This window comes from Manis pentadactyla, chromosome 11, assembly GCF_030020395.1.
Source record: "Manis pentadactyla isolate mManPen7 chromosome 11, mManPen7.hap1, whole genome shotgun sequence".
NCBI lineage: Eukaryota > Metazoa > Chordata > Mammalia > Pholidota > Manidae > Manis > Manis pentadactyla.
This window is the reverse complement of record NC_080029.1, coordinates 112,957,447-112,983,246: the sequence shown is the minus strand read 5'-3', so window position 1 is coordinate 112,983,246 and position 25,800 is coordinate 112,957,447. Positions and strand designations below refer to the sequence as shown.

Genomic DNA, 25,800 nt, shown 5'->3' with positions numbered 1-25,800 from the left:
TTATCTTGGCAATCCATTCAGCCACAAGTAATGGATTTGACTGTAGGGAAGGATCAAATCATGTATGGGTCTCTTCCAAAACCAGAAACCAGAAACCCAAAGGCAGAAATGTAGTTGTTATTCCTTTAGAGAGGATACTTCCAAAGAAAATCTATTCTTCCCAGGAGCCCTTAACATTCTTATAAATATAAATCTCTGAGTGTAATTCTCAGAGTATAAATCTTTCAGGTTATTCAATAAAGTATTCTGGGATAAACTCTTCTGAAGAAAGGTTTGAAGCCTCTGGAGCAGAAGTATAATAGAGAGCCAACTGAAATAATTTAATCTGAGGAGCAGTTAGGTAGATCTATTACTGCTAAAACTATAAGCAGGAAAATAACTGGTATAGGGTAGAGATATAAGACCAAAGTGTAACATCCACCAAATGCAAACCAGTCCCCAGACTTGTCTTTTGAATAGTGGCCATTCTGACTGGTGTGAGGTGATACCTATTGTGCCCCTAATGATTAGTGATGTTGAGCATCTTTTCATGTGTCTGCTGACCATCTATATGTCTTTGAAAAAATGTTAAGGTCCACTGACAATTTTTTAATTGGATTATTTGGGGGGTTTTTGGTGTTGAATCATATGAGTTCTTCATATATTTTGGATATTAGTTCCTTATTGGATATATCATTTACAAATATATTCTCCCATATGATAAGCTGCTTTTTTGTTTTGTTGAGGGTTTCTTTTACTGTGCAGAAGCTTTTTAGTTTGATGTAGTCCTATTTGTTTGTTTTTGGTTTGTTTCACTTACCTGGGGAGATGTATCTAGACAGGAATTCTTTTACTGATGTTCATGAGATTCTTGCCTATGTTTTCTTCTAAGAGTTTTATGGTTGATGTCTTACATTCAGGTCTTTGATCCATTTCAAGTTTACTTTTGTGCATGGAGTTAGACAGTAATCCAGTTTTTCATTCTCTTGCATGTAGGTGTCCCATTTTCCCAACACCATTTATTGAAAATACTGTCTTTTTCCCATTGTATATTCATAGCTCCTTTGTCATATTAATTGACCATATATGTGTGGGTTTATTTCTGGGTTTTATATTTTGTTCCATTGATCTATGAGTCTGTTCTTGTGCCAGAACCATACTGTTTTAATCACTGTAGTTTTGTAGTACACAGCTTGAATAAAGGGAGTGTGATACCCCCAGCTTTGTTGTTCTTTCTCAAGACTGTTTTGGTTATTCAGGGTCTTTTATGGTTCCATATAAATACTAGGATTATTTGTTTAGTTCACTGAAAAATGCAATTGGCATTTTGACAGGGATTGCACTGAGTCTATAGATTGCTTTGGCAGGATGGTCATTTTGACAATATTAATTCTTCCTATCCATGAGCATGGGATAGACTTCCATTTATTTGTGTTTTCTTAATTTCTTTCATCAGTGTCTTACAGTTTTCAGAGTACAAGTCTTTCACTGCCTTGGTTAGGTTTATTCCTAGGTATTCAGTTAAATGATTTTTGAGCATCTGTTGAGATGATCATATGGTTTCTATCCTTCCTTTTGTTAATGTGGCATATCACACTGATTGATTTGTGGATATTGTACCATCCCTGCATCCCTGAAATAAATCTCACTTGATCATGATGAATAATCCTCTTGATCTATTTTTGAATTTGGTTTGCTAATACTTTGTTGAGGATTTCTGAATCTATATTCATCAGGGATATCGGTCTGTAGGTTTTTGTAGTGTCATTGGTTTTGGTACTAGAGTAATACTGGCTTCAAAGAACTCCCCCCTCTTACGTTTTTTGGACTACTTTAAGAAGGATAGGTATTAGGTTGTCTTTAAATGTTTGGTAGAATTCACCAATGAATATTTTCTGGGACCTTTTTGATAAACAGTGCAATTTCATCACTAGTAACAAGTCTGTTCAGATTTTCTGTTTAATCCTGGATCAGATTTGGAAGACTGGATGTTTCTAGGAATTTATCCATTTATTCTACGTTGTCTAATTTATTGGAATATAACTTTTTATAGAATTTTCTTATAATTCCTTGAATTTCTGTGGTGTCTGTTATAATATCTCACTTTTCATTTTTGACTTTGTGGCCTTTCTCTTTTTTCCTGATAAGTCTGGCTAAAGGTCTATTTTGTTTATCTTCGCAAAGAACCAGCTATTCATTTCATTGATTTTTTTCTATTGTTTTCTTAGTCTCTGTTTTGTTTCCTCTCTGATCTATCTTTTTTATATCACTCCTTCTACTAATTTTGGGTTTTGTTTGTTCTTTTTCTAGTTCCTTTAGTTGTAGAGTTAGACTGAGACTGTTCTTGTTTATTGAGGTAGGCCTGTATTGCTATAAACTTCACCCTTAGAACTGCTTTTGCTGCATCCAACATTTTTTTATTATTGTTGATTGTGTACAATCTTATGTTGGTTTCAAATATACAGTACAGTTGTTCAACAGTTACCCATATGATTAAATCCTGACCCAATCTAGTGTGGTTACTATCTATCAATGTAGTAAGATGTTATGGAATCACTGACTGTATTCTCCATGCTGTACTACTGTCCCCATGACCAACTTATATTGCAATTGTGAATTATTGTACCCTTTTATCTCTTTCACCTTTTCCCCACCCAACTCCTCCCCCTTGGTAACCATTAGTCCCTTCTTCATGTCTATAATCTACTGCTATTTTGTTCCTTCTGTTTTGCTCTGTTCTTATACTTCACAAAGAAATGAGATCCTATGGTATTTGTCTTTCTCTGCCTGGCTTATTTCACTGAGCATACTACTCTCTAGAGCCATCCATGTTGTTTGAAAATGATGCATCCTGCATATTTTTCATCATTGTGTTTCTGTTTTCATTTGTCTCCATGTGTTGTTTGATTTGCTCTTTGACCTGTTCCTTGATCCACTGGTTATTTGGAAGCATGTTGTTTTTAGTCTCCACATGCTTGTCTTTTTTCCTGTTTTCTTGTAACTGATTTCTAGTTTCATACTATCGTAGTCTGAGAAGATGCTTGATAAAGTTTCAATATTCTTAAATTTGTTGAAAGTCCTAATATGTGACTGCTTTTGGAGAATGTTCCATGTGCACTTGAGAAAAATGTGCATTCTATTGCTTTTGGATAGAATGTTCTGTAAATACCTGTTAAATCCATGGGTCTAATGTATCATTCAATGCCTCTGTTTTTTAATTTTCTGTCTGGATGATCTATCCACTGATCTAAGTGGGATTTAAAGTCCCCTACGATTATTGTATTGCTGTCAATTTCTTCCTTTAGTTCTGTTAGCATTTGGTTTATATATTTAGGTATTCCTATGTTGGGTGTACAGATGTTTATGACTGTTATATTCTCTTGTTGGACTGACCCCTTTATTATTATGTAATGTCCTTCTTTGTCTCTTGTTATTTTGTTTGTTTTTAAGTCTATTTTGTCTGATATAAGTATTGCAACTCAAGCTTTTTCATCCCTATTTGCATGGTATATCTTTTTCCATCCCTTCAGTTCCAGTCTGTGTATGTCTTTAGGTCTGAACTGAGTTTCTTGTAAGCAGCAAACAGATGAGTCTTGTTTTTTTTCCTCCACTCAATTACCCTATATCTTTTGATTGGAGAATTTAGACCATTTACACTTAAATTAATTATCAATATGTATGTAGTTATTGCCATTTTAAAAATGTTTCCTGGATGTTTTTGTTGTTCTCTGATCCTTTTTTCTCTTGCTCTCTTCTCTTGTGTCTTACAATTTTCTTTAGAGTTATGTTTGGGTTCTCTTCTCTTTTTTTGTGTGTATCTATTATAAGTTTTGGATTTATGGTTACCATGCGGTTCTTGTATGACATCCTGTGACTATAAGCTTCTATAATAAGCTGATGGTCACTTAAGTACAAACACATTCTAACAGCACTACATTTCTTACTCCTCCTCCTCCACATTTTATGGTTGTATCTTCTTCTACACCTCTTATTAATGATTCTCTTAACTAATTTTTATATGTAATTGCTTTTGTTACTTTCATGTTTTTGACCTTCAACTAGCTTTCAAGAAATTGATCTACTATCTCTGCCATATGCTTGCTTTACCAGGGAATTTTTTCCCTTTTTTAAACTTCTTGCTTCTATTTAAGAGTCTGATTTTTCCTCTTAAAGAAGTCCCTTTAACATTTCTTGTAAGGCTAGTTTAGTAGTGGTGAAGTCTTCCGTGTTTTTATTCATGAAGCTCTTTATTTCTCCTTCAATTCTGATAACCTTGTTAGGTAGAGTATTCTTGGTTGGAGGTTTTTTTTTTTTTCTGTTCAGCACTTTGGATATATCACACCATTCCCTTCTGGACTGTAAAGTTTCTCCACAAAAACCAGCAAACAACCTTATGGAATTTCCCTTATATGCAATTTGTTGCTTTTCTCTTGCTTTTAAGATCTTCTCTTTGATCTCTGACAGTTTTTATTATGATGTGTCTTGGTGTGGACCTGGAAGTTTTCAACTATTATCTCTTCAAATAAATTTTCTACGATTTTCTCTCTTCTCCTCTCGGACTCCAATAATGCAGATGTGAGGACATTTGGTGTTGTCCCAGAGCTCTCTTACCCTATTCTCATTTTTTCTAGTTCTTTCTTCCTTCTGCTGTTCAGCTTGAGTGCTTTTTATTTCTCTATCTTCCAAGTCACTGATCCATTTTTCTGCATTTTTTAGTCTGTTCATTCCTTCCAGTGTATTTTTTATTTCATCTATTGAATTCTTCATCTCCAACAGTTCTTTTTTAAGACTTTCTCTTTGTTGAGGTCTGCCTTGAGTTCTGCTCTTGTTTCCTCAAGTCCAGAGAGTATCTTTATAACCATTGCTTTAAACCAGCAGGTAGATTGATTAACTGTTTTGTTTAGTTTTTTTTTTTCTTGTTCTGTCATTTGGAGCATATTCCTCTGTCTCCTCATTTTGTATGACTTCCTGTGTTTGATTCTATGAATTAGTTGAAAGGGCTTGCTCTCCTTGTCCTGAAGGATTGGTTTCATGTAGGAGAATCACCTGTATAGACTGTGTGTCCCATGGTTTGGCAAGTTGGAGGCCAATTAAGTGTGAGACAGATGCTGGTGCTGGGGCCTACAGGGTGTAGTTCCAGTGGTGTGGGCTTGGGGGCCTTCTGGAGGAGCTCCTGGGTGGATGCTTGTGGGTTCTGCGCTGGCAGAGGGAGGGTGATGGCCAGGGGTGCACTCCAGGTAACTCCCAGACTGGCAACACCTGAGTCCCTTATGCCTCCTTAACCTATGCCCATGGGCACTCTGGGTCACTTGGGACCACTTCGGGGGAATTCCTGCATTGGATGCCCACTGGATCCTGCTAGCAGTGTGAAGTCAGGCTCTGCTCACATTCCCCCTTGGTCCTGCACACTCAGGGCTGCTCCTGGGAATTCCTGCATAGGGGCCCACAGACCCCACTGGTGGCTGGGAACAGGCACTATGTGTGTGCCTGTTCTCCAGTAGCTCCTGTGAACTCTGGGCTGCTCTGGGGAATTTCTGTGTTGGTGCCTGCTGGTCCTGCTGGGGGGTTGGGCTCAAACATTGTGCCCATGGCCCCTGTGTGCTCTGAGATGCTCCAGGGAATTCCTACATCGGTGTCCACTGGGCCCCATTAGTGATGTGGGGTCAGGCTGGGTCAGGCTCAGGACATGCATTCCCACTGTGCCCTGAGGAGTTGCCTCAGTGGCACCAGCCCAGATTCGTGCATCCTTCCTGTGAGCCGGGGAACTTTCTGGTCCTGCTGATGTGGGCTAGGCCAATGGATAACAGCAGGCAACAAGGCAGAACTGCTGGATCTCATCTAGATCCTGCCCTCAGCTGTACTAAGAAGTATGGAAGGAGTACAATGGTGCTGGCTGCCTCTTCTGATCCTGGATTGCCTCCAGTGGTTTTTTTTGCCAGGCAGTGGATGTTTAGTTCTGAAACTTAGGTTCTTTCACTTATGGTCTAGTTGTACTTTAAACTGCTCCTGTACTTCAGGGCAGAGAGTCCATGCCCAGCTTTCTCAGCAATATCTCTCCCCTTCCCCTCTGCTGGTGGTTGTGTTGGGGTGGGGTTCCCACAGTTACTGTGTCTCTGTCTCTCCTGCCATGTTTTTTTTTTTTTTTTAATCTTTCTGTCCCTTGCTGTGTAGGTGTTCATTTCTGTCTCTATTCTTCAAGGTGAAATACTCTGGGTGTAGGTATATATTTAGTGTGTAAGTGGGAGAAGGTGGATTCAGGTTCAGTGTACCCTCTTCCCAGGGTAGACAGGAAAGTCTTAGGAAACACAGTTCCTAAAGCAGACCTGGCATTGATTAAATCAGTCAGACTTTACTTAATTAGCCTCAGTGAATTACTTGCTGCTAGCCAAGGAGATTATAGTCTAGGTGGTTCTCAAGTAGGGTGGGTGGAGAACATGGTAATGGCAGCAAACCACAATTTCCTGGGGAGCTGTTTCACAATAAACATGACCAAGTTCTATCCTGAGCCTGTTGGTTCAGAATATGGGGGATAGCTCACATGTATTTTATACAAGCTCCCCCAGTGGTATTACTGACTTGCTCTGATCCTGTGTGTCACCCCTGCCTACTTAGTAATACTGAGTTAAATAAAAGGATAAAACTTTAGTTTTTCCCAAGTTGATCTGTAGATTCAGTGTAATCTCAATAAAAATCTCAGCAGGTATTTTTTTTGCCATAAAAACCCACAACCTGATCTTAGAATTTATATGGAAATGAAAAACACAAGAGGGGCCAAGGCAATCTTAAGGAAGTACAATATAGGGGGAGGACTTGCACTACTAGATATCAAGGCTTAATAAGCTATAGTGTAGTACTGACACAAAACTAGCAAATGGATGGATGGAATATAAGGGGGAGCTCAGAAATAAACCCACATATATGTCACTTGATTAATGACAAATGTCACACTGCAGAGCAGTGGGGAAGAGGATGGTCTTTTCAATAAGATTCTGGGTCAATTAGAGATCCATATAAAAAAACCAGAATCTTGACTCCCAACTCACTCCCTAAACAAAAATCAATTTCAGATAACTACGGATCTAAATATAAAAAGGAAAACAGTAAAATTCTCAGAAAATAAACAGGAGAATACCTTTATTATCTTGGGAAAGGCAAAATTTTCTTAAGCAGGACACAAAAAGCACTAACTATATATAAAAAGATAAACCAGACTTTGTAAAAATGAAGAACCATCATAAAAAGGTACAATTAAGAGAAAAGGCAAGACACAAAATAGAAGATATTTATAATACATATATCTGATAAAGGACTCATAACTAGAATATACAAAGAGCTCCTATAAATCTATAAGAAAAAACATACAGCCCAATCCAAAAATGGGTAAAACATTTGAACATGCACTTCATAAAAGATTTCCAAATGGCTAACAGGCACATGAGAAGATGCTCAATTCATGACTCATCATGGAAATGCAAATTAATACTACAATGAGTTACGACCCATAACAACCAGAATGGCTAAAGTAAAAAAGACAAATAAGGCCAAGTGTTGGCAAGGATACAGAACAACCAGGATTCTAATTGGAAGCAGTAGTATAAACGTTTTGGGAAACTGGCAGTATCTACTGAAGCCCCTCATATGCACACCTTATGAGCCAGGAATTCCATTCCTAAGTATACACAGAATAGGAATGTATACATTTATTTCTCAAAAGACAGGCACAAGAATTTTCACAACAGCATATTTCAAAATAGACCCAAATTACAAACAATCCAAATGCCCATCAACAATTGAATAAATCAGTAGTATTGTGTTCACATAAAAGAACACCATAAAATAATGAGAATAAACAAAGTATAACTACATGCCACAACACAGATGAATTTCACTGGCATAATATTGAACTAGACATAAAAAAAGTACATACTATAATGATTACATTCATGTAATGTTCAAAATGGTAACAGTAATCTATGATGCTAGCAGTCAGAATTGATTTTCTTTGGTGGGGTTAGCTATGGAAGGGAGATATAAAGGGGCTTCTGGGGTTCTGGTGTATTGTACTTCTTCATCTAGGTGCTGGTACCACAAAATACGTTCACTTTGAAAAGTCAATGACCTGCACATTTATGATTTATGAACATATTTATATTACTGTTTTCAGTAAGACCTTTTAACATAAAAACAAAACATAACCTTTGGGTTTGTGACTCCTGTATATCGGTATGAAGATCTGCTGAGATGCAGGCTACTTCTGTACTTTAGGCGTCTGCCCCAACCCCCAGGGTAGCAGACCACTCTAGTATCTAATGCAGTAAGCCCCTGGTGGAGTGGGAAGGAGTGTTTCTATTTTCTTCATCTGTTCTTTCTCCACACTGATACTTGATTCTGGGTTATTTTTTTATATTATAATTCTAAGGAGCAGGCTAAATAAAAGCTGAAAAGAAGAGGGGAGCTTAGTAAATGGGAGGAGGCACAGTATTTCAAGTGTACTGAATGATATGAGAAAATTTTCAAAAGATGGGGATAATCAGTCAAATAAGGAGAAGGCAGACTGTTCACTGACTTAGTTCAGGATTAAAAGTTTCATTTGATTATGAGTTCAATGGGGGTACAAAATTATTTGATAGCAGTGCTTTAGGCTTTTTAAAGACAGCCTAAATTGAAAACAAAGTACAACTTGTGTGTGTCGGGGTACTTCTCAAATCATCACTATAGCCTTTTGTCATACAGCTTTGTTACTATGGAGAAGGTCATGAAGGCAGCAACTAAGGGAAATAAAGGATCTGGAAGGAATAAGCACAGGGACAGTGGATTAAACAAAAATTCCTTCAGCAATTAGCAAGTAGCAAGGCCTATAAATGACACAATTTCCATTTTTTCTTAACCCCTACCCCTCTAAAAGTACATGGGCCTGGTTTGCCACTATAATTTAACTCAAATACAGAGAAGCCTGAATGGGCCTAACAAAGCCTAAGCCTGGCAGACAAAACACAAGGCCATTTAGCAATGATGCCTTATGCCAGGAGGGATCAGTTACCTACCCATCCTATCCTGGGAAATTATCTCCAGCTGCCTAAATTATAAAGTTGATGCCCTATGATTTCTTTGTTCTATAAAGCCTGAGGGAGATGGGATAATGAAGTATCCAAAGAGGTAGAGAACAGCCTCTTGTTTCACAGAATAGTCAGGGAGGAGAAAGAGGAAAGAGAGGAGAGAGGACAGAGAGGAGAGTGAGGACACAGAAGAGAGGAGACAGGAGGGGAGGAGAAGGGGGGAAGACAGGGGCGGGTGGTTCTTTCTTACTGGTATCATTAAGAGGCAGGCAGCAGCAACCTGAAAGCAAAGCTCTGACTGCACTGGTCTCAAACTACTGCTGTGGGAGAAAAGGCTAGTTGCCAAGTTTGTAATAGCTTCTGCCCATCACTGTTACAGCAGCTTTATCAGCCAGGGGAGGGCCAGGACCTGTTTTTAGCAGTGTAAGCATTGAGACTGGAGGGTTCAACATTATCTTCAGCAGATCTCACCACAATGATTAACAGAGGCAGTTCCCTCTTCTGTCCCACACTGATGATCACAGAACTGTAAATATCAGAGTTGGAAGGACCACACAGATACGTAGTCCAAACTCCTCTTTTTACAAATGAGGAAACTAAGGCCCAGAGCAGTTAAAATAACCTTATCAACAGGAAACAAAAACACCAAGGCTCTCAAACAGGGTCTTTTCCCCTAGGAATCACATGCCAAGGCTAAATTAGCTAGGGCTAGTGATTACACCCAGTTTATACTAGAACTGTATTTACTGCCTAGGTATCACTTACTTGGGTTCATATATAAGTATCAGGAACTAAATTATTTGTTAAAGGATGTCGTTAGTAACAAAATAGGTCTGTTTCTGAGTCGATCTGGAAGGGTTTTGCTACTGAAATATCAGAGGCATCTCATTTGAAACAACCTTACCTGGCAAGCCTGCAGACTAGCCAACTAAACTGCCCGACTGTGCTTTGCTGGGAGGCAGGCACTGGGGAGGTGGGTGACAGTGTACAAAAGGACATCTGTCTCCGTTGGAGAATATTTTGCAATTTGCAAAATTAAACTCAAAAAGGTCTGCAACTGAAATTTTTTCTTAGGGCTTCAGGATTTAAATATAGGACTGCAGACAGATAACATAATCCACAGGGGTATAAACACAGCACTGCCCTAAAGCATCCCCTGGGAGTAAGCTGCTAGGTGGGAAGAATGTGTTGGCAGTTGTTTTGGGTGGGGGTGGGGTGGGAGAGAGTAAGTATTGATTTCCCTAATGTTTCCTTTGTGTGGCTGTTGTTGCCATGTGGTGGTCTGTTGCTATGAAGATTTGTGGTACCAGACAATGGCTGCGAGGCTCTTTATGACTGTGCTATTGGTAGAGCTGTTTCTGCAGGGTAAGGCTAGTAAGCAACTAACCGGCTAAACAGTGGAGAAAGCTTGGTACTGTGCACTGTCTCTCTCCAGGTTAAGTGCTGCTGGAGCCAAGAATGAGGGTGAAGGTGTGTTAATTAGAGTCAAGGAAAAAGAAAAGCCAGTAGCTGAGAACCATCTTAACTTTCCAGGATAAATATCTAAATTTAGGTACTTCATGGTTCACACACATAACTTTCCTACATCAGAATCACAAAGAATAAACCACAGATAATTACCAAGGTTACCATTTTTATGAAAGAAGATTAATGGTACAGCTCCTTCCTTTTAGTGAGAAGGATGCAGACCTGCAGCCAGGATCTGCAATCAGATGAGGACGAAGAGCCTCTGGGGCAGCTTCTCAGAGGAGCACCAGGCAAACTAACTTCCTGCTAAGCAAAACCACTGCCTGTGTCTCTGATAATACTATGTACCAAACCTCAAAGCTCAACCACAGTCTGAGGTAGGGCCAAATGCTCTCCCAGGTAACAGGGGCCAGAGTATACATAAGTCATCCTGGGTCTACGGAGATGCCAGCTATTTTCCTATTATTTTCATCCTCCTACACAGTTACTCTCTTTTTCATTTCAGAATATATCTACACTGAATAATTTAAAGTTCATCTAGTCCCTATGTTGTCCTACCACTAGCTGTATGTGACTACTTAAATTTAAATAAAATAAAAAATTCAGTCCCCTAATTTCATGTGCCACATTTTAGGTGCTCAATATCACAGGTGACTAGACTACCATTTTGGACAGCATATTTCCATCATGAGAGGTTCTACTGTACAGTGCAGATTCATACCAAGTCCCCATAAATTAAGAAATCTAAGGCCAGTAGAAGTTAAGAGACTTACCCAAAGATTATACAGCTAGCTGAAGGTACAATCTGTTCTAGAATCCAACTCTCTTGACTCTAGTTCAGAGATATTTGTTCTGTACTATTATGCTTTTAAGGTACAATTATTCCTTGAAATAGTTATTCTAAAAAACTCCTAGCTGTTGGAATAAAAATGTACATGCTGATGTGGAGATGGTGATGCACAGCTTTTCTGTTTACTTGTGCATGTATAGGACAAAACCTTTAATAAGTGCAAAAACTGAAAACTCCCTCTTCCCCATCAAATCATTAAGCTATAATTCAGTTTTGGAAGACAGGCCAAGCTTGTCATACAGCTTTTCATACCTTCCAATATACAAGGGAGTTGCATTCATTGCAGACTAAAAAACATGGTCTTATAGTACTACAGCTTATATCTTTCTGATATTATAGTAAAGAATGCCAGACTAATTTCAGAGATGTCACGAGAGGGACTTCTATGGGAAGTGGGAGGACAAACCTAGACAAATAATTATAACCAGAATTTTTAGCAGCAGAATCTTTTTCAAATATGGTTTTACAAAGGAGCCTGACATATAAATCACCCAGAAGTAGAACAGCTCTGAGTTGCATCTGATGGGGCAGCAGAGGTTGGGGCTAGGGCCTGCCCAGTCAGGGCATCTTACTCCTTATGACCACTTCGGAGGTTCTGCCATGCTCTAGTTACTCAGAGCTCACTTCAAACCATTTCCTTTGAAAATATCTAAAGGTTCTTTCTCTGACTTTTATAATTTCCAAAGCTTGGTGGTGGAAACCACTGTTAAAAAAAAAAAAAGAGTGAGAGAAGAGAAAAGAAGAGCAGAGCAGAGCAGGACATTACAAAGTCCCTCATTATTTTCAGTCAATACATAGCAAATGAACCCAAGAAATCACCAAAAAATTACTACTTTTACCACCATGCCTAAAACACATGGTACAGGGCACATCAATTTTATGTATCAAATATTTACTGATTATTTTACTTTTTGTATAAAGACTGAGCTAGTCCTTGAGGAAATAAAATGATACACAAAATACAATTCCTGGCCTCATCCAATTTATAATCTAATAAAGACACGAAAGAATCCTAGGAGTAAACAAATAAGGACTGGCTTGTATTTATGTCATTATAGTCCTAGGAGAGGAGAGAAAGAGGGTGACACAGAAAAAGATGTTTGAAGGAGTAATGACCAAAAACTCCCCAAATTTGAAAAAAGATAGAGATTCAAAAAGCTAAGTTAACCCCAAAAAGGAAAAACCCAAAGGAAACCATGTCAGACACATCACACATCATAATCAAAATGCTAAAAATGTCAGAAAAACTTTAAAAGCAACCAGGGGAAAATGATGTATTACTTACAAGGGAACAATGATTTAAGTGATTGCGTATGTCTCAGAAGCAATGAAGCTAAAAGGAAATGGAACATTTTTTAAAGTGCTGAAAAAAAAAGAAATGTAAACCTAGACTTCTGTAACCAGGAAAAATACCTTTTAGGAATAAAGGTGAACTAAAGACATTCTCAGAGAATTAACAGCCATGGACTTTCCATAGAAGAATTACTAAAGGAGATTCTTCAGATGAGGGAAACAACAGGGGAACTCCTGGAACATTAGAAATGAAGAGAGAGTAACAGAAATGTTAAGTATTTGGGTAATATAATAAACTATTCCTTGATTTCCTTAAAGGATATATAATGACTGAAAGGGGAAATTTTTAAAAAGTTGTCTGTTGGGGTTTTTTCAATGTATTAGGTGTAATACATAAGACCAGAAGTTTGAAAACTTTTGCAAATGAAATACAAAAGACAGATAGTAAATATTTGGGCTTTGCAGACCATATGGTCTCTGTTACAATACTCTGCCACTTTTGTGCAAAAGTGGCTGAAACTATGTGAAGTGAGTGTGGCTGTGTTCCATTAAAATCTAACTTACAGACTTTGAAATCTGGAGTTCATCTAATTTTCATGTCTCACAATATCCTTGTTTTGAGATTTTTTCCCAACCATTAACAAACATTTACTGTGTTTGTATGGCTGTGGGGGAAATGGAACTTTGTGAACAGGATACCTGCCTGGCCTTAATAGCACCCATTGTGTATATTATAAGAGAATGTTTGCACATTTATGGGATGTTTATTAGGGAAAGAGCCAGTGGCAGTCATGGGTATACCTGCCCAGGGGAGGGGTAGAGAGGAAACACCCATTTTCTCTTCTGCCTGTGTTCCTGGTACATAATTGGTCAGGCATATGCCAGTCATCAGGGACCCGCCCACAGAGTTGCTCCTGGAGTGTGGGAGCAGGGAGCTGGGCTGATGAGAAAGTGGGGAGGGAGCCATGGAGCCCTGATGCTCCTGGAGAATTAAGCCCAAGTGTGGGAAGCAGAACTAGTAGCCGGCCTGGGGAGCACATTCAAGCCAGCTGTGTATACAGAGCTGTCTGTGACTGCTGTGAGAATAAATGTGGTAAACCCCTTTACCCCAAACTTTTTGCCCTTGCCTTTATTCAGTTTTATGGAATTCACAGAGAACCTGACCCAGGCAGGGAACCCCCTCCTCCCAGAGCTACAGTGGCTCATACGTAGGCAATGTAAGACAATTATAACATAAAGAAAGGAGGGTAAAGGAACTTACATAGTGATTTTTACATTCCACTTGAGGAGGTAAAAAACACTAATATTAAGTAGACTGTGAAAGGGATATATATAGTAATCCCTAGTGCAAACACTAAAATAATATTCAAAGAGATGAAGAATGAAGTCAGAGACAAGCAGCGAGGTTTGTGCCTAGAAAACGAGTAGGATGGCAAAAATGTAAAGAAGGTTACGTGTGATGAGAAATAGAGCAGCAGGAAAAAGGAGCAAACTTTCAGGGAAAAGATTATTCTTTTTGGCATTTTGAATCTATGAAATCAGCTTCTGGAGATGTTCAAGTCAAGGGTATGAAATGGGATTAGGCAAAAGGTCAAGTCCAGAGATAAAGGTTTGGGGATTTGCTCATGCAAGGAAGAAAGCTGAAGTAATGAATATGTAAGATTGCACTTACTCAAAGAAGGCTGCTGAAGAAACAATCTTGGGGAGTTATGACATATGACGGCTATGCAGAAAAGAGTGGGAGAGTCTGCTAATGGCTTCTCTTTCTTCCTTAGGATGAGCGTCTGTTTTGTGAGGGGAAGCAGTGTACCCAGCTAAAAAGCTCCATTACTTTGCCTTTCTTGCAGAAGGGGTAGCCAATGAGATGTAGGCGGAAGTCTTAGGGTACAGTTTCTGGGAAAGCTTGTTAAAGGAAAACAGATTAGGTGGGAGGCAAATGCTATTTTACTCTTCTTTACTTTCAAGCCTGGAGGTAAATGTAATGGCTAGAGCTACATTAGCAATAAAGAAGTAACTTTAAAGAGCCTGGAACATTAATTACAATGTGAAACCATCATAACAGCCCTAGACTGCCTACTTTCAGAATTACCTTGCATTAAATCATTATTACTTAATCTTTGATTCCTAGCAGCCAAGTCCCATTCTTAACTCAATGTTTTCCTCAACTTTCCCCACTATGGCATATATAGTAAATGAAAAAATATATCGTCTGGGGGAAAGTGAGTAGGGAACCAACTCCACAGGCGCCACCTAGAAGCCAACAGCACAGAACTAACTAGTATCTCAGTATTTTAAAACCCATCTAGAACGTCCGATTTAATGAACATGAGGAAGAGGGACTGACACAAAATAAAGAGAATAGCCAATTAGAAAGAAATGAGGAGATTTAGGGAAGTGCAATATGACAAAGGCAAGAGAGGAGAGTTTCAAGAATAAAGAAACAGTAGAGGTTATAAAAGTCTAGGACTGAGAGAAAACCTTTGGGAAATAGATGATCATTGGTTTGAGAAAAATTTCTGTGGCAGAAAGAATCTGATGGCAACATGTCACATGATACTGTGCACGTAAAAAGAGACTGGAAACTTCACTAGCAAGTAGTCAGGAGAAGGGAAGAGGGCAGTAGTTAAAAGTGGAAGCAAGTATGAGGACAATATTTTCACTGTACAGAAGTGTTGCAGAAGGAAATAGTTTAAATAGGGGGAAGAAGAAAGAGTAGATAAAATTCATGGTATAAAGTCTCAAAGAATCTTCAGATAAGGAGAGAACAAGAAAATAATAGGTCAGATAGAAGAATACATTTTAAGAAAGACAGAAGGGACACTGAGGGGATTCAGGTGGGTGGCTTTGATCTTAATTGTTTCAGTGCATGAAGAGAAAATGAACTGGGCTAATGAATTTTGAGAATGAAGTATTGGGGAATATGAATGTAACAGACGAAGGGACTGCTAAATAGTATTGCAAGCTTGGCTATGTCATCTAACATATACTTCCATCAAAACCAGCTAGGTTTTATAAATTCTTGCACTTACCAGTCGAGAATCAGGAGTTTAAAAATGGGAGGTGGAGATTTCCTGAATTTGAGACTAGCAGGGTGAGTAGTTTCATTTTTGTTGAAACAAAACTATAAAACAAGAATATAATGGAAATTTCACCACTGGCATTAGTATATTGCAGTTTTCACTCTCATTCTCATGATTGGAATGAACAATTTCATTTTCAAGATGTGATAGTCAATGAGTACTGGATGGATCCATGCTGATTCCAAGGTTTAAGTCATAGATTCTTATAACTTAAAAGCTGGATAGGTCGTTATTGGTCACCTAGTTCAATTTCTACTTAAGAAACAGGTAGCTAAGGCCTACAGAAGTTAAGGAACTTGCCAAATGTCAGGGGTATACAGGTCTTCTGATCTTTCACTCCAGTGCTCTTTCCACTATACCATAAATTCTTCCAGAGAGCACATCTGCCAAAGTATAACACATCACTAGTGATGGCCTTCCTGTTAATTCTGTACCTAAAAAGGAGAACCTATAGCATCTCCTAGAATTCTCATCTGAAGTTAGCCTTTGCTTTTCTTTAAAACACCATGGAAGCAGGTAAACAATTTTGCCTCAGCCAAAGTATGTGGTTTGTCTTAAGGCTTCTTATACATTGTTCCTAGGACCCTGGGATTAAGTAAGGCTTGTGAACCAGGAATAGACTTGGGACCTGTTATTTAGATTTCAAGTGAGGTAGGACAAAGTAAAATCAGATGGAATCAGACCTCTGCATAAGTGCTAAGAATAAGCCTCCAAAAAAACACAAAAAACAAAAAACAAGGGAAACATCTCAGGTTACTACACTTGGATCTTTGTAATAGTGCTAAGGTTGAGCCCAGTCAAAGATCTTTACTGTGCTGGCTCAATTATGACTACTTTGAAAAGAGATGGGATCTGCAGGAATTTTAAAATGCCTCCAAGGTAAGGTTTATAGTGAAACAGAGGGAAGAAAGGAGCAATGCTGCAAGACAGGTAAGCAAAGTATTCAGGAAGAATTGAGGCCATGCCCCCGACACCTGTTCTCAGCAAGGTGGCTCAGTTCTACAGGGACCTTGTGGTTCTCCACTCCCCTGAGGCCAAGCATTCACAGCTTCTTCTCTAAGCTTTGAGGGTTTTTCCATTTGCAGACAGTAGTTTCACGGGCAAAGAGATAGACAGAAGTACAAACAGTCAGGTAGAAGGCAAAAAGCCTAGAGAGCTGGAAGGATTAAAAAAATATATATCTGTATATAGTTCTTATTATTAACATGAGGACTAGACTTTACAGATCTGCAGAAAATGATCTTTGTAGGCAGTTTCTTGTTAACTGAAGATAGTAAGGAATGTGTACCAACTCTGATCCCAATTCAGACCTTTGCCAACTGACAGTTCAGGTGAAGGTCCTCTGGGATGACCAGAAAGCAAAAGTATCTAATTGCAAAACTGTTTCCTTTCCCTTGGGATTTAAGGAAAGGAAAGAAGAGAAGTACTTGTCCCTAAAACACAATATAGTGAGTGGGAAAAAATATGGTATTAAACCTAAGAGAACTAAAAATCTTATAGATTTAAATAAATGAGTGTGATCTCAAACCTGATGAAAGTAGTATTTATTTTGAGTTGCAGAGAAGGAATAGAATTTTAGAAAGTATTTGACATGATTTCTAAATTCAAACAATATTATATTATCTATTAGATATAATAGATATATAGATACAGAAATAACAATGATGGGATGCAAACACTGATTAATTCAAATAGATACTTTTGAGGGCCTACTATAGGTGGCTGGTGTTAAGTGTTGGGAATTCAGTGGTGAGCAAATAGAGTGAGTTCACAGATCTTCTGAAACAGTAGAAGAGATAGACATTAGTAGAAAAATATAATTATATACAAAATTGCAAATTTGGGGATAAGTAGTGTGAAATAAAATAAAGGATGCATTAAAAGTATACAACAGGGGAACTTGGTAAATAAGCTGCCAATTACAACCAGACAGCCTTTCAGATCAAGTAATTTACCAGAAAAAAAAAACAACCTGTGCTAACATACCCCTAGCATGGAGAGAGAACAGGGATTCCCAGGAGAGTAAAAGGGTTATTCTCACTTTCTTGCAAATTTTTCATCAAGTTAGCATATATGAAAAACATCTTGCCCTCGAAGAAAAGTTTGCCTATCATAAAGATGGGTAGAATAAGCAGGCAGGAAATTGATGTCTTCTATCCTCAATATATTGAAGCAACAGGCCCCAAAGGTTGCTTGGTGACAGCTGGATATGTTTGTCATTCCAACAGAGCTGTGGGATACATATATGTCTGTCATTCCAATAGACGCTGGCTGTTCAGACATTTGGCCATAGGCAGATGACATTTTAAAAATCAGAGATAGCCACTTGTAATTTCTATATTATATATTATATATTCACATCCAGAGTCAGCCTTTAGAATCAACCACTCTCTCCACTGTTTCTTCATCCGTTTTTAACACAATAGGACTTTTTTGGCACTGGGGGTGGGGGGCAGGGCATTACGGTCTCAGGCACCAATAAAATTGCGTCAGTGATGCTATTCTGAAAGCTGCAGAATATATATACTGTGAATGATGAGAAAGCCAAGGACACAGAATTCTTGTGTCACATCAGTGTCTACTCTATGATAGACTTTAAATACTGACTCTCAAGAAAATATTCAGAGAAACAGACTTTTATTAGAATGACCAGAATAAAATTCCTGAATTTCCATGGGCAGACTGATAAGACAGCTTATGATAGTCATAGATAATAAGCTATGCTCCTCTGGGCCTCTATAAACACCTCAGCGTGGGGAGGCTTTGTAAGTCTGGTTACTGATACAGAACCTGAAGGGACTCTAAGGCCCAGCCTCTCTACGCACACGTACTTTGACAAGGACTTGGATTATTTATAAAAAGAACGTATTGCTGAAATCAAATTGCCATATATAGTACCAAGGGATCTGAAATACCTGGTTAAGTCCTATGATCTATTTTTTCAGGTTTACAAACTTCCAAAAGAGAAGAAGTTCTGTTCTGAGGTGCCAATGTAATACAAAAGAGGTCTGGAAGGTAGCCTTGGGCAGCAGCACCCTATAGTAAGCCAACTGCTTAGTGGATGCCTGCAAACAAGACCATGTAAACATCTCCCTGTTGTCTATGCCAATAAAAACTACACTCTCTAGAAGCTAGACAATTTTACTAGTAAGTTTACTGTAATTCCCAGTAAGTATCACCAGCAATCTATGGTCACCTGAGACCCCTAGTAAATACCTGGTATTACTTACAGCAATAAGCCCCTGTTGGCAGAAGCACCCTGAGAAGGGATGGGAAAGCCACAGAGCACTTACCATCTTCTGTTTCTTGCCACACAATGCCCTCAAGGTTGACGCTTGTTCCAGGTTCACAGGGGCCAAGGCATTCAGGCTCTGTGGCTAGAGCCACATCACATGTGTTGACCCCGACCGATCGCGTACGAACCATAATCTGCTCACAGGGGGATGAGATGTCATTATTGACCATTGGCACCAAAAGGTGCAGTGGCAGCACCGCTGGTGTGGAGACAGGGGACTCCATCTGTGGGGGAAGAGAAAGTAGTAGCTGAGTTGCAGGGAGAACAGGTGGAGGAAATACATTCTCTGTATTTAATCTAGTCCTACATTCTTTCCTGCCAGAATATAGAGGGACCTAAATATAAGACTTTGATCCTTCAAGTTCTAGCTCATGATCCCACTACAGAATCAAGTGGTTTAGATGACTGCACCCTGTGCTAGGAGAAGCTCTCTTACTAACCATCTTCTTCTCAAACTGTGCTTGGCTGAACATGTATATATAAAAAATCTTGTCTCATTTATAAATCTCTAGCAAAAGAAAATCAGGGCCAGATTTCAGTAGTAATAGAGCACACAGATTGATGGGAGAGAAAAGGCCCAGCTTCTCAGGAATGTTCTATTGCCACTACTATGCTTCCAACCAATTCATCATTCAACAAATAATACATTAAACAGGTATAAAATCCAAGAATATGGGTAGGGAGAAGGAGAGAGAGAAATACCCAAGACTAGGGATGCCAATGCAAGGAGGTTTTAATTCATCTTTAGCTAGAAGGAAATCTCCTTAGAGGTTATAGGAAGGTTAGGAGTGGCTAGGAGCAACTTGATGGGGATTTCTAATCCTCAGAGGTTATAAAAGTGATTGTTTAATGAGAATGGCATTTTGGAATGTGAATCTAACATCGAATTTATCTGTAAGAAACAGGAGGTGCTATAAAAAAATTAAATTAAAAAAATTTTAATTAAAAAAAAAAAAGAAACAGGAAGTGCTGTTACTATTCAGAAGCCAATCCATAGCAGTCAGCAGATGAAATTGATTATGCACACACAAAAATAGTTGAACCCAAGGGCCAGCAATCTACCTCCAAAACTAGAACTTCTCACCAGAATGCAATTACTTAGATTTCAAGAAGAATGCAACACATCTAGAGTTAGAAGAAAAGTTGTAACAGAGGCAGTAATAATTCCTTAACTCTTTAAATCCTAGCACTTATCAGGTTGACAAAGTACTCTATAGTGCCCAAATTTTAACTGAACACAGTGTCTGGCATATGTAAAGGCACTCAATACACTTGATCTTCCCTGAAGATTTAAGTATCATACCAATCAGTAGATCTAGAAAATGAATCAAGACTCTTCCCCTGGCTTTTTAGTCCAGGTTGAATGTGCTACCTTAACGAACCTACATTCAGAGAGCTACACATGCATTCATATTCCAAGCTGCTGGACCGCTCTGTAACATAACTGGTTCTGGAATAGTTTATTGCATGACTACCATTGTATCTATAATTGTCCTCCCACCATGTGCACACACACATACTTTCCTTGGCTATTACTCTAGAACTGAGAGCTGGGTATTGCATTCATCCTCTGAAGTTAGCTAGGACTCACTCCTTGGCTTACTATTTGTGGTAAATAGTAATATAAATTACATATAACTTATATATAATTTAATATAAGTATATATACATATTAATCACTGTATAAACACTGTAAAAACACAGTAATATAAATCACTGCTATTTGTGGATCATCACTGTTGGGAGTCCATAGAATGTTAATGTTCTGATTCTGATTAATTGTGGTCCCTGAAAAGCTGCCAAATACTATCTTTATCTGGTTGTTGCTATACCTATGCACCCTGTACTCCCCTAACTCCACCTTTTTTCACTAAAGGAAATGAAAAGTGGGAGCCTGTATAATTAATCTTCCGCATTATGGTAAATGCCAAAGAAATTTTTAAAAAATCCCTTTTGCACTCTTGAAAATCAGGGATTTATAATTTAATTTGGCAATGTTCTTGGGATGTGGTAGATCCTTGAAAGACCATTTAAAATTTCCATGCACAAATCTGAAGGTAAAAATAATATGGAAAAAACTCCCTACTACTTCTCTGTAGTGCTGGAATCTGGCTCTAGTCATTAAGCTCTTTTAGGAATGCTACAAGGTGGCTCATAACTCTTTGGAAAGAAGGTTTCCTAGAGACTTAACTCTTCAGAGTTACTAAAAAGGGGAAATTAGAGGCAGAGTATACTGATTGGCCTCACCTCTATTACTGTTCTTTCTCTGGCGGAAAAACTGAGACAGAAGCAATTTCACAGTATGTGAATTTCCTTTGCCTAGACTTTGTTCCCTTTTTTATGTCATTCTTCTATTTGCAAGAGAAATTCCTTCAGGGGCTTCTTTCTTGGTCACAGAGATCAGCTAACCCTTCTAGGTCATTCCTGTGAACTTTCTGATTGTTTTGCTTGAGCGTGTACTGTGTCCAACCTGTTCCATCACTGAAGCAGCAGTCCCAAATGCAGAATGAGGTTAGGTTCCCTGGGAGTCACCTACATAATCCTCTCAGCGATCAAGGACAGCTTCTTTCTGGAAGTGGTTTCATTTCCTGTTAGGTTACTTAGTGCTGCTGGGAGGCCAGGGAGAAGTTAATAAGCCTCTAGATAAAGCCAAGACCCCAACTCTGTGCTGACAGATCCAGAAAATAACATCTAAGATACAAGTTGGAAACGCCACTGTTGCATTCCATCAGTTTGCCAAATTAAACCTTGCCAAAGAACATTTAAAGAGAAGAAATTTAGCTGAACTGATCACTAAGAATTAATAGAACTAATACACATGAGCTGGTTAACGTGTGTATGCATCAACTATCCTTACTGATCAGAGTTACTAAGTAGAGTTCAAAATCTCTGTGTGAGGGTGACTTTAATATTTTGTTAATTAAACGAGATTTTTTGGAGGTGGGGAGAAGTGAAGAAATCCATCTATGGGTTTGGAACTATTCAGTTTCCTTCTACTTTACAGGATAAATCACAGAGCAGCACAATGATGTTTAATTACAGCTCCAGCTCTGCTAATCTACAATTACATTAAGCCATAGTACATAATAAGCAGCTCTCTGATACTCATCTAATAACCTAGGTGGCTTTATGGGACTTCATATTCTGTTATTCACTGGAAGAAACATAGCTTCTTTTATCACTCTCCAAGAGAGGATCCAAATCAGAAAAGGACTTGTTTTGCCACCTTTCCTATACACCTAGGTACAAGAGCAGGGACTGCCAGATGATGATGCCAACAGGAAACAGAAAGTAACAGGAATATAAAAAGTTAAGGTCATTAAATACCTTAACAACTTCAACAACAATAAAAGCAGGGCAATTGTCAGTCTCTGAAATGCTGAGAAGTGCCACCAAGGGTTCTAGTCTCACGGAATGGGGAGGTAAACAATAAAATAAAACAAAACCCTGAAAAGAGACTTACAGGGAATGTAAAGATGGAAATCGCTGAAGTTTCCCAACAGTTCAAATCCTTTATCTTTTAATGATACTTCTTTTCAATCCACTTTTAGATATTAGTCTTAATAGCACCTATCAGTCATCTGAGTGCTGACAGTCAGGTGACACAGAAATGAGGCTAGGGAGAATAAAGAAAGGCCAGAGGCATTAATCTCTCCACAGAAGTAATTATACAATGACTTCAGCAGGCTCCCACAGGTGAGTCACTGAAGGAGGAAAAATTTCAAGACTGCAACATAGTTTTGGGGGTAGAAAATGCAGTGAAGAAATATTTGGACAGACCTTCCCCTCTCTCTTCACAAATGTGAGTCTGTCTTCATCTTCACAATCAAAAGGCATTAAGTAAGCTGGTTCTACTGATAACTGCAGTAGCTCTACAACTCCCTTTTATCCAAGAACAAAAAGTAATTGGGGATAAAAGTTAGATAAATGTTCAGAATTATTGGATAAGATGTAGAAAGTAGAAGATAATTAAATATACTAAATACTGTATTAATATGTTCTTTCTTCAATAATTCCAAAGATTTTAAAGATTTGGAGACTCAGCATCAGCAGTATTAACAGTAACATAAATTTTTGATTCACAAATATGTAAGTACTCCCCCTGCTGATGTATTATATAAACTTGATTTGCTCACAAAATTTTTATTGTGGGTAATTTAAGAGAAGAGCCAGTATTTGTTTAAAATCCCATTTATCAATTTATGTGATTTGTCTCTCAAATTAAAATACAGAGGAAAAACATCCTTAGTTATTTCAGCTGCCTCCTGTTGACTGGGATTCTGAGACAAAACAGATTTACTGTATCTTTTTCTTAATAATTAAGGATTATTTTTGCTTATTCTGAAAGATCAGTGTTTCCTTGTGAGAGGCTAGCAGGTTAATCACGGAATAACAGAGGAGGGAGAGAGAAATCCGGATTTTTCCTTTCCACAAAGCTCTTGTCAGATTGCAACAGTATATTCCCAGTAAAACCCCCAAAACACAACATTTAACTATGAGCAGAAGAGGATATCAGTCCCTTTTCAAACACTAAGCACTCTTTGACCCTGCGTCTCCCCAGAAAGGAAGGAAGGAAGGAACAAAGAAAAGGTGGAAGAAGACAAGTAGTGATTCTACAGCATCTTACTATGCTGATGAACAGTGACTGTAATGGGGTATGTGGGGGGGACTTGATAATGGGGGAGTCTAGTAACCATAATATTCTGCATGTAATTGTAGATTAATGATAACACACACACACACAAAAAAAGGTGGGAGAGAAAGAAGAAGAGGCTACTGGTCTGCTGAACTTTAGATCTCACTTAGGCTGCTTTGGAAAAGAATTTGTAACTCTTGTGAATTTCCAAGATCTTCTGTAGCAGAAGACAAGGAGGAAAAGGAGGGAAAAAAGACACAATAGCTTCTGTACAGCAAAGGACATCATCAAAAGAACAAAAGAGGAACCTACAGTATGGGAGAATATATTCATAAATGATTTATCCAGTAAGGGATTAATATCCAAAATATATCCAAAAAATATCCAGAACTCATAGGACTCAACACTGAAAAAAAAATAACCAGGGTGGAGGACCCAAACAGACATTTCTCCAAAGAAATACAGATGGCCAACAGGCAAATGAAAAGATGCTTCACATCGCTAATCATCAAGGAAATGCAAATCAAAGTCACAGTGAGATATCACCTCATACCAGTCAGAATGGCTACTATCCTTCCAAAAGACAACAAGTAACAAGTGTTGGCAAGATGTGGAGAAAAGTGAACCCTCCTACACTGTTGGTGGGAATGTAAACTAGGGCAGCCACTGCAGAAAGCAGTATGGAGGTGCCTCAAAAAACTAAAAATAGAAATACCATTTGACCCAATAATTCTACCTCTAGGGATTTACCCAAAGAAAACAAAATCCCTTATTTGAAAAGATATATGTACCCCTATGTTTACTGCCACATTATTTACAATAGCCAAAATATGGAAACAATCCAAATGCCCATCAATAGATGAATGGATAAAGAAGATGTGGTACATATGCACAATGGAATATTAAGTATTGTATACTTGAAACCAATGAAAGACTGTACACAATGGAATATTACTCAGCCATAAGAAGGAAATCCTGCCATTTGCAACAACATGGATGGATCTAGAGGGTATTATGCTAAGTGAAATAAGCCAGGTGAAGAAAGACAAATACCAAATGATTTCACTTATTTGTGGAATATACAAACAAAACAAAATTAAATGAACAAAATAGCAATAGACTCACAGACACTGAGAAGTGACTGGTGGTTACTATGGGGGAGGGTAATGGGAATAAAGGGGCACAAAGATTCTCAATCATAATATATGCTGGTCACAGGGATGGTAGTACAGCATGCAGAATGTAGCCAATGATTCTGTAGTATCTTCCTATGTTGACAGATAATTGCACTAGTTGGAGAGAGGATTTAATAATATGGGTAACTGATAAACCACTGTGTTGTATACTTGAAACCAATGAAAGACTGTATATCAACTATACTTTAATTAAAAAAAAAAAAGACCTCATCTGGTGTTCAACTAAAATAACAATAATGTGGTCTGATGTTGGAAGAAAAAGTGACCACAATGGATTTCTTTGAAGGCAGTATATGAAAGTACATCAGACTGTACATGTTATTAAACTCATGTGATAATTTTAGAATCAAACCCTGAGTATGATTTGACCCTACTATACTGATAAGGACATCCACTGGTATTATTTTTAATAGCAAGAAGTGAGAGTCAACTTCAATGTCCATGACTAGGAGAACAGTTAAATTACAGTGTATCCATACCATGGAATGGTGTATGGCTACTGAAAAGAAAAGAGGTAGATCTAAATGTGCTACCTTTGGAAAAAGAGCCGAATTATTATCAGTTTAAAAAAAATGTTTGTTGCACAATAACATGTCTAGTATAAATCCACTAAAAACAAAAGCAAAAAAATTAGCATTTAAAATCCTTTTGCAATCTCCCTTGTATGGATAAAGCTTGCATGTACTTAGAAAAAAAATATCTGATAGGATATATAAGAAACTGAACACTAGTTAATCTCTGAGGAACAGGATTAAAGGGCAAAGAATGAAACTTTCTTAAATTTCTATTTTATACTTCATGTAAATTTAAAGTTTAGTTACTAAATTTTGTCAGTTTAGTTACTTTAGTTACTAAATTTTGTCAGTTAACAGAAACAAAAAAATCTTAAGATGAAAATTCCCTCAATTTTCTAACACCAAACCAGCAAAACATGCCTGCAAAGCTTCC

The 25,800-nt window shown here is 38.1% G+C and overlaps 1 protein-coding gene across 4 annotated transcripts in view; it reads right to left on the bottom strand.

Moving 5' to 3' along the window:
• Positions 1–25,800, bottom strand: part of ZNF609 (zinc finger protein 609) — a 438,580-nt gene that overhangs the window by 62,999 nt on the left and 349,781 nt on the right. For all 4 annotated transcript variants that reach the window (XM_057488886.1, XM_057488884.1, XM_057488885.1 and 1 more), the window contains one exon: positions 19,019–19,244. In XM_057488886.1, coding sequence (XP_057344869.1) covers positions 19,019–19,244 — 226 coding nt within the window. The remainder of the gene's footprint in view (positions 1–19,018; positions 19,245–25,800) is intronic.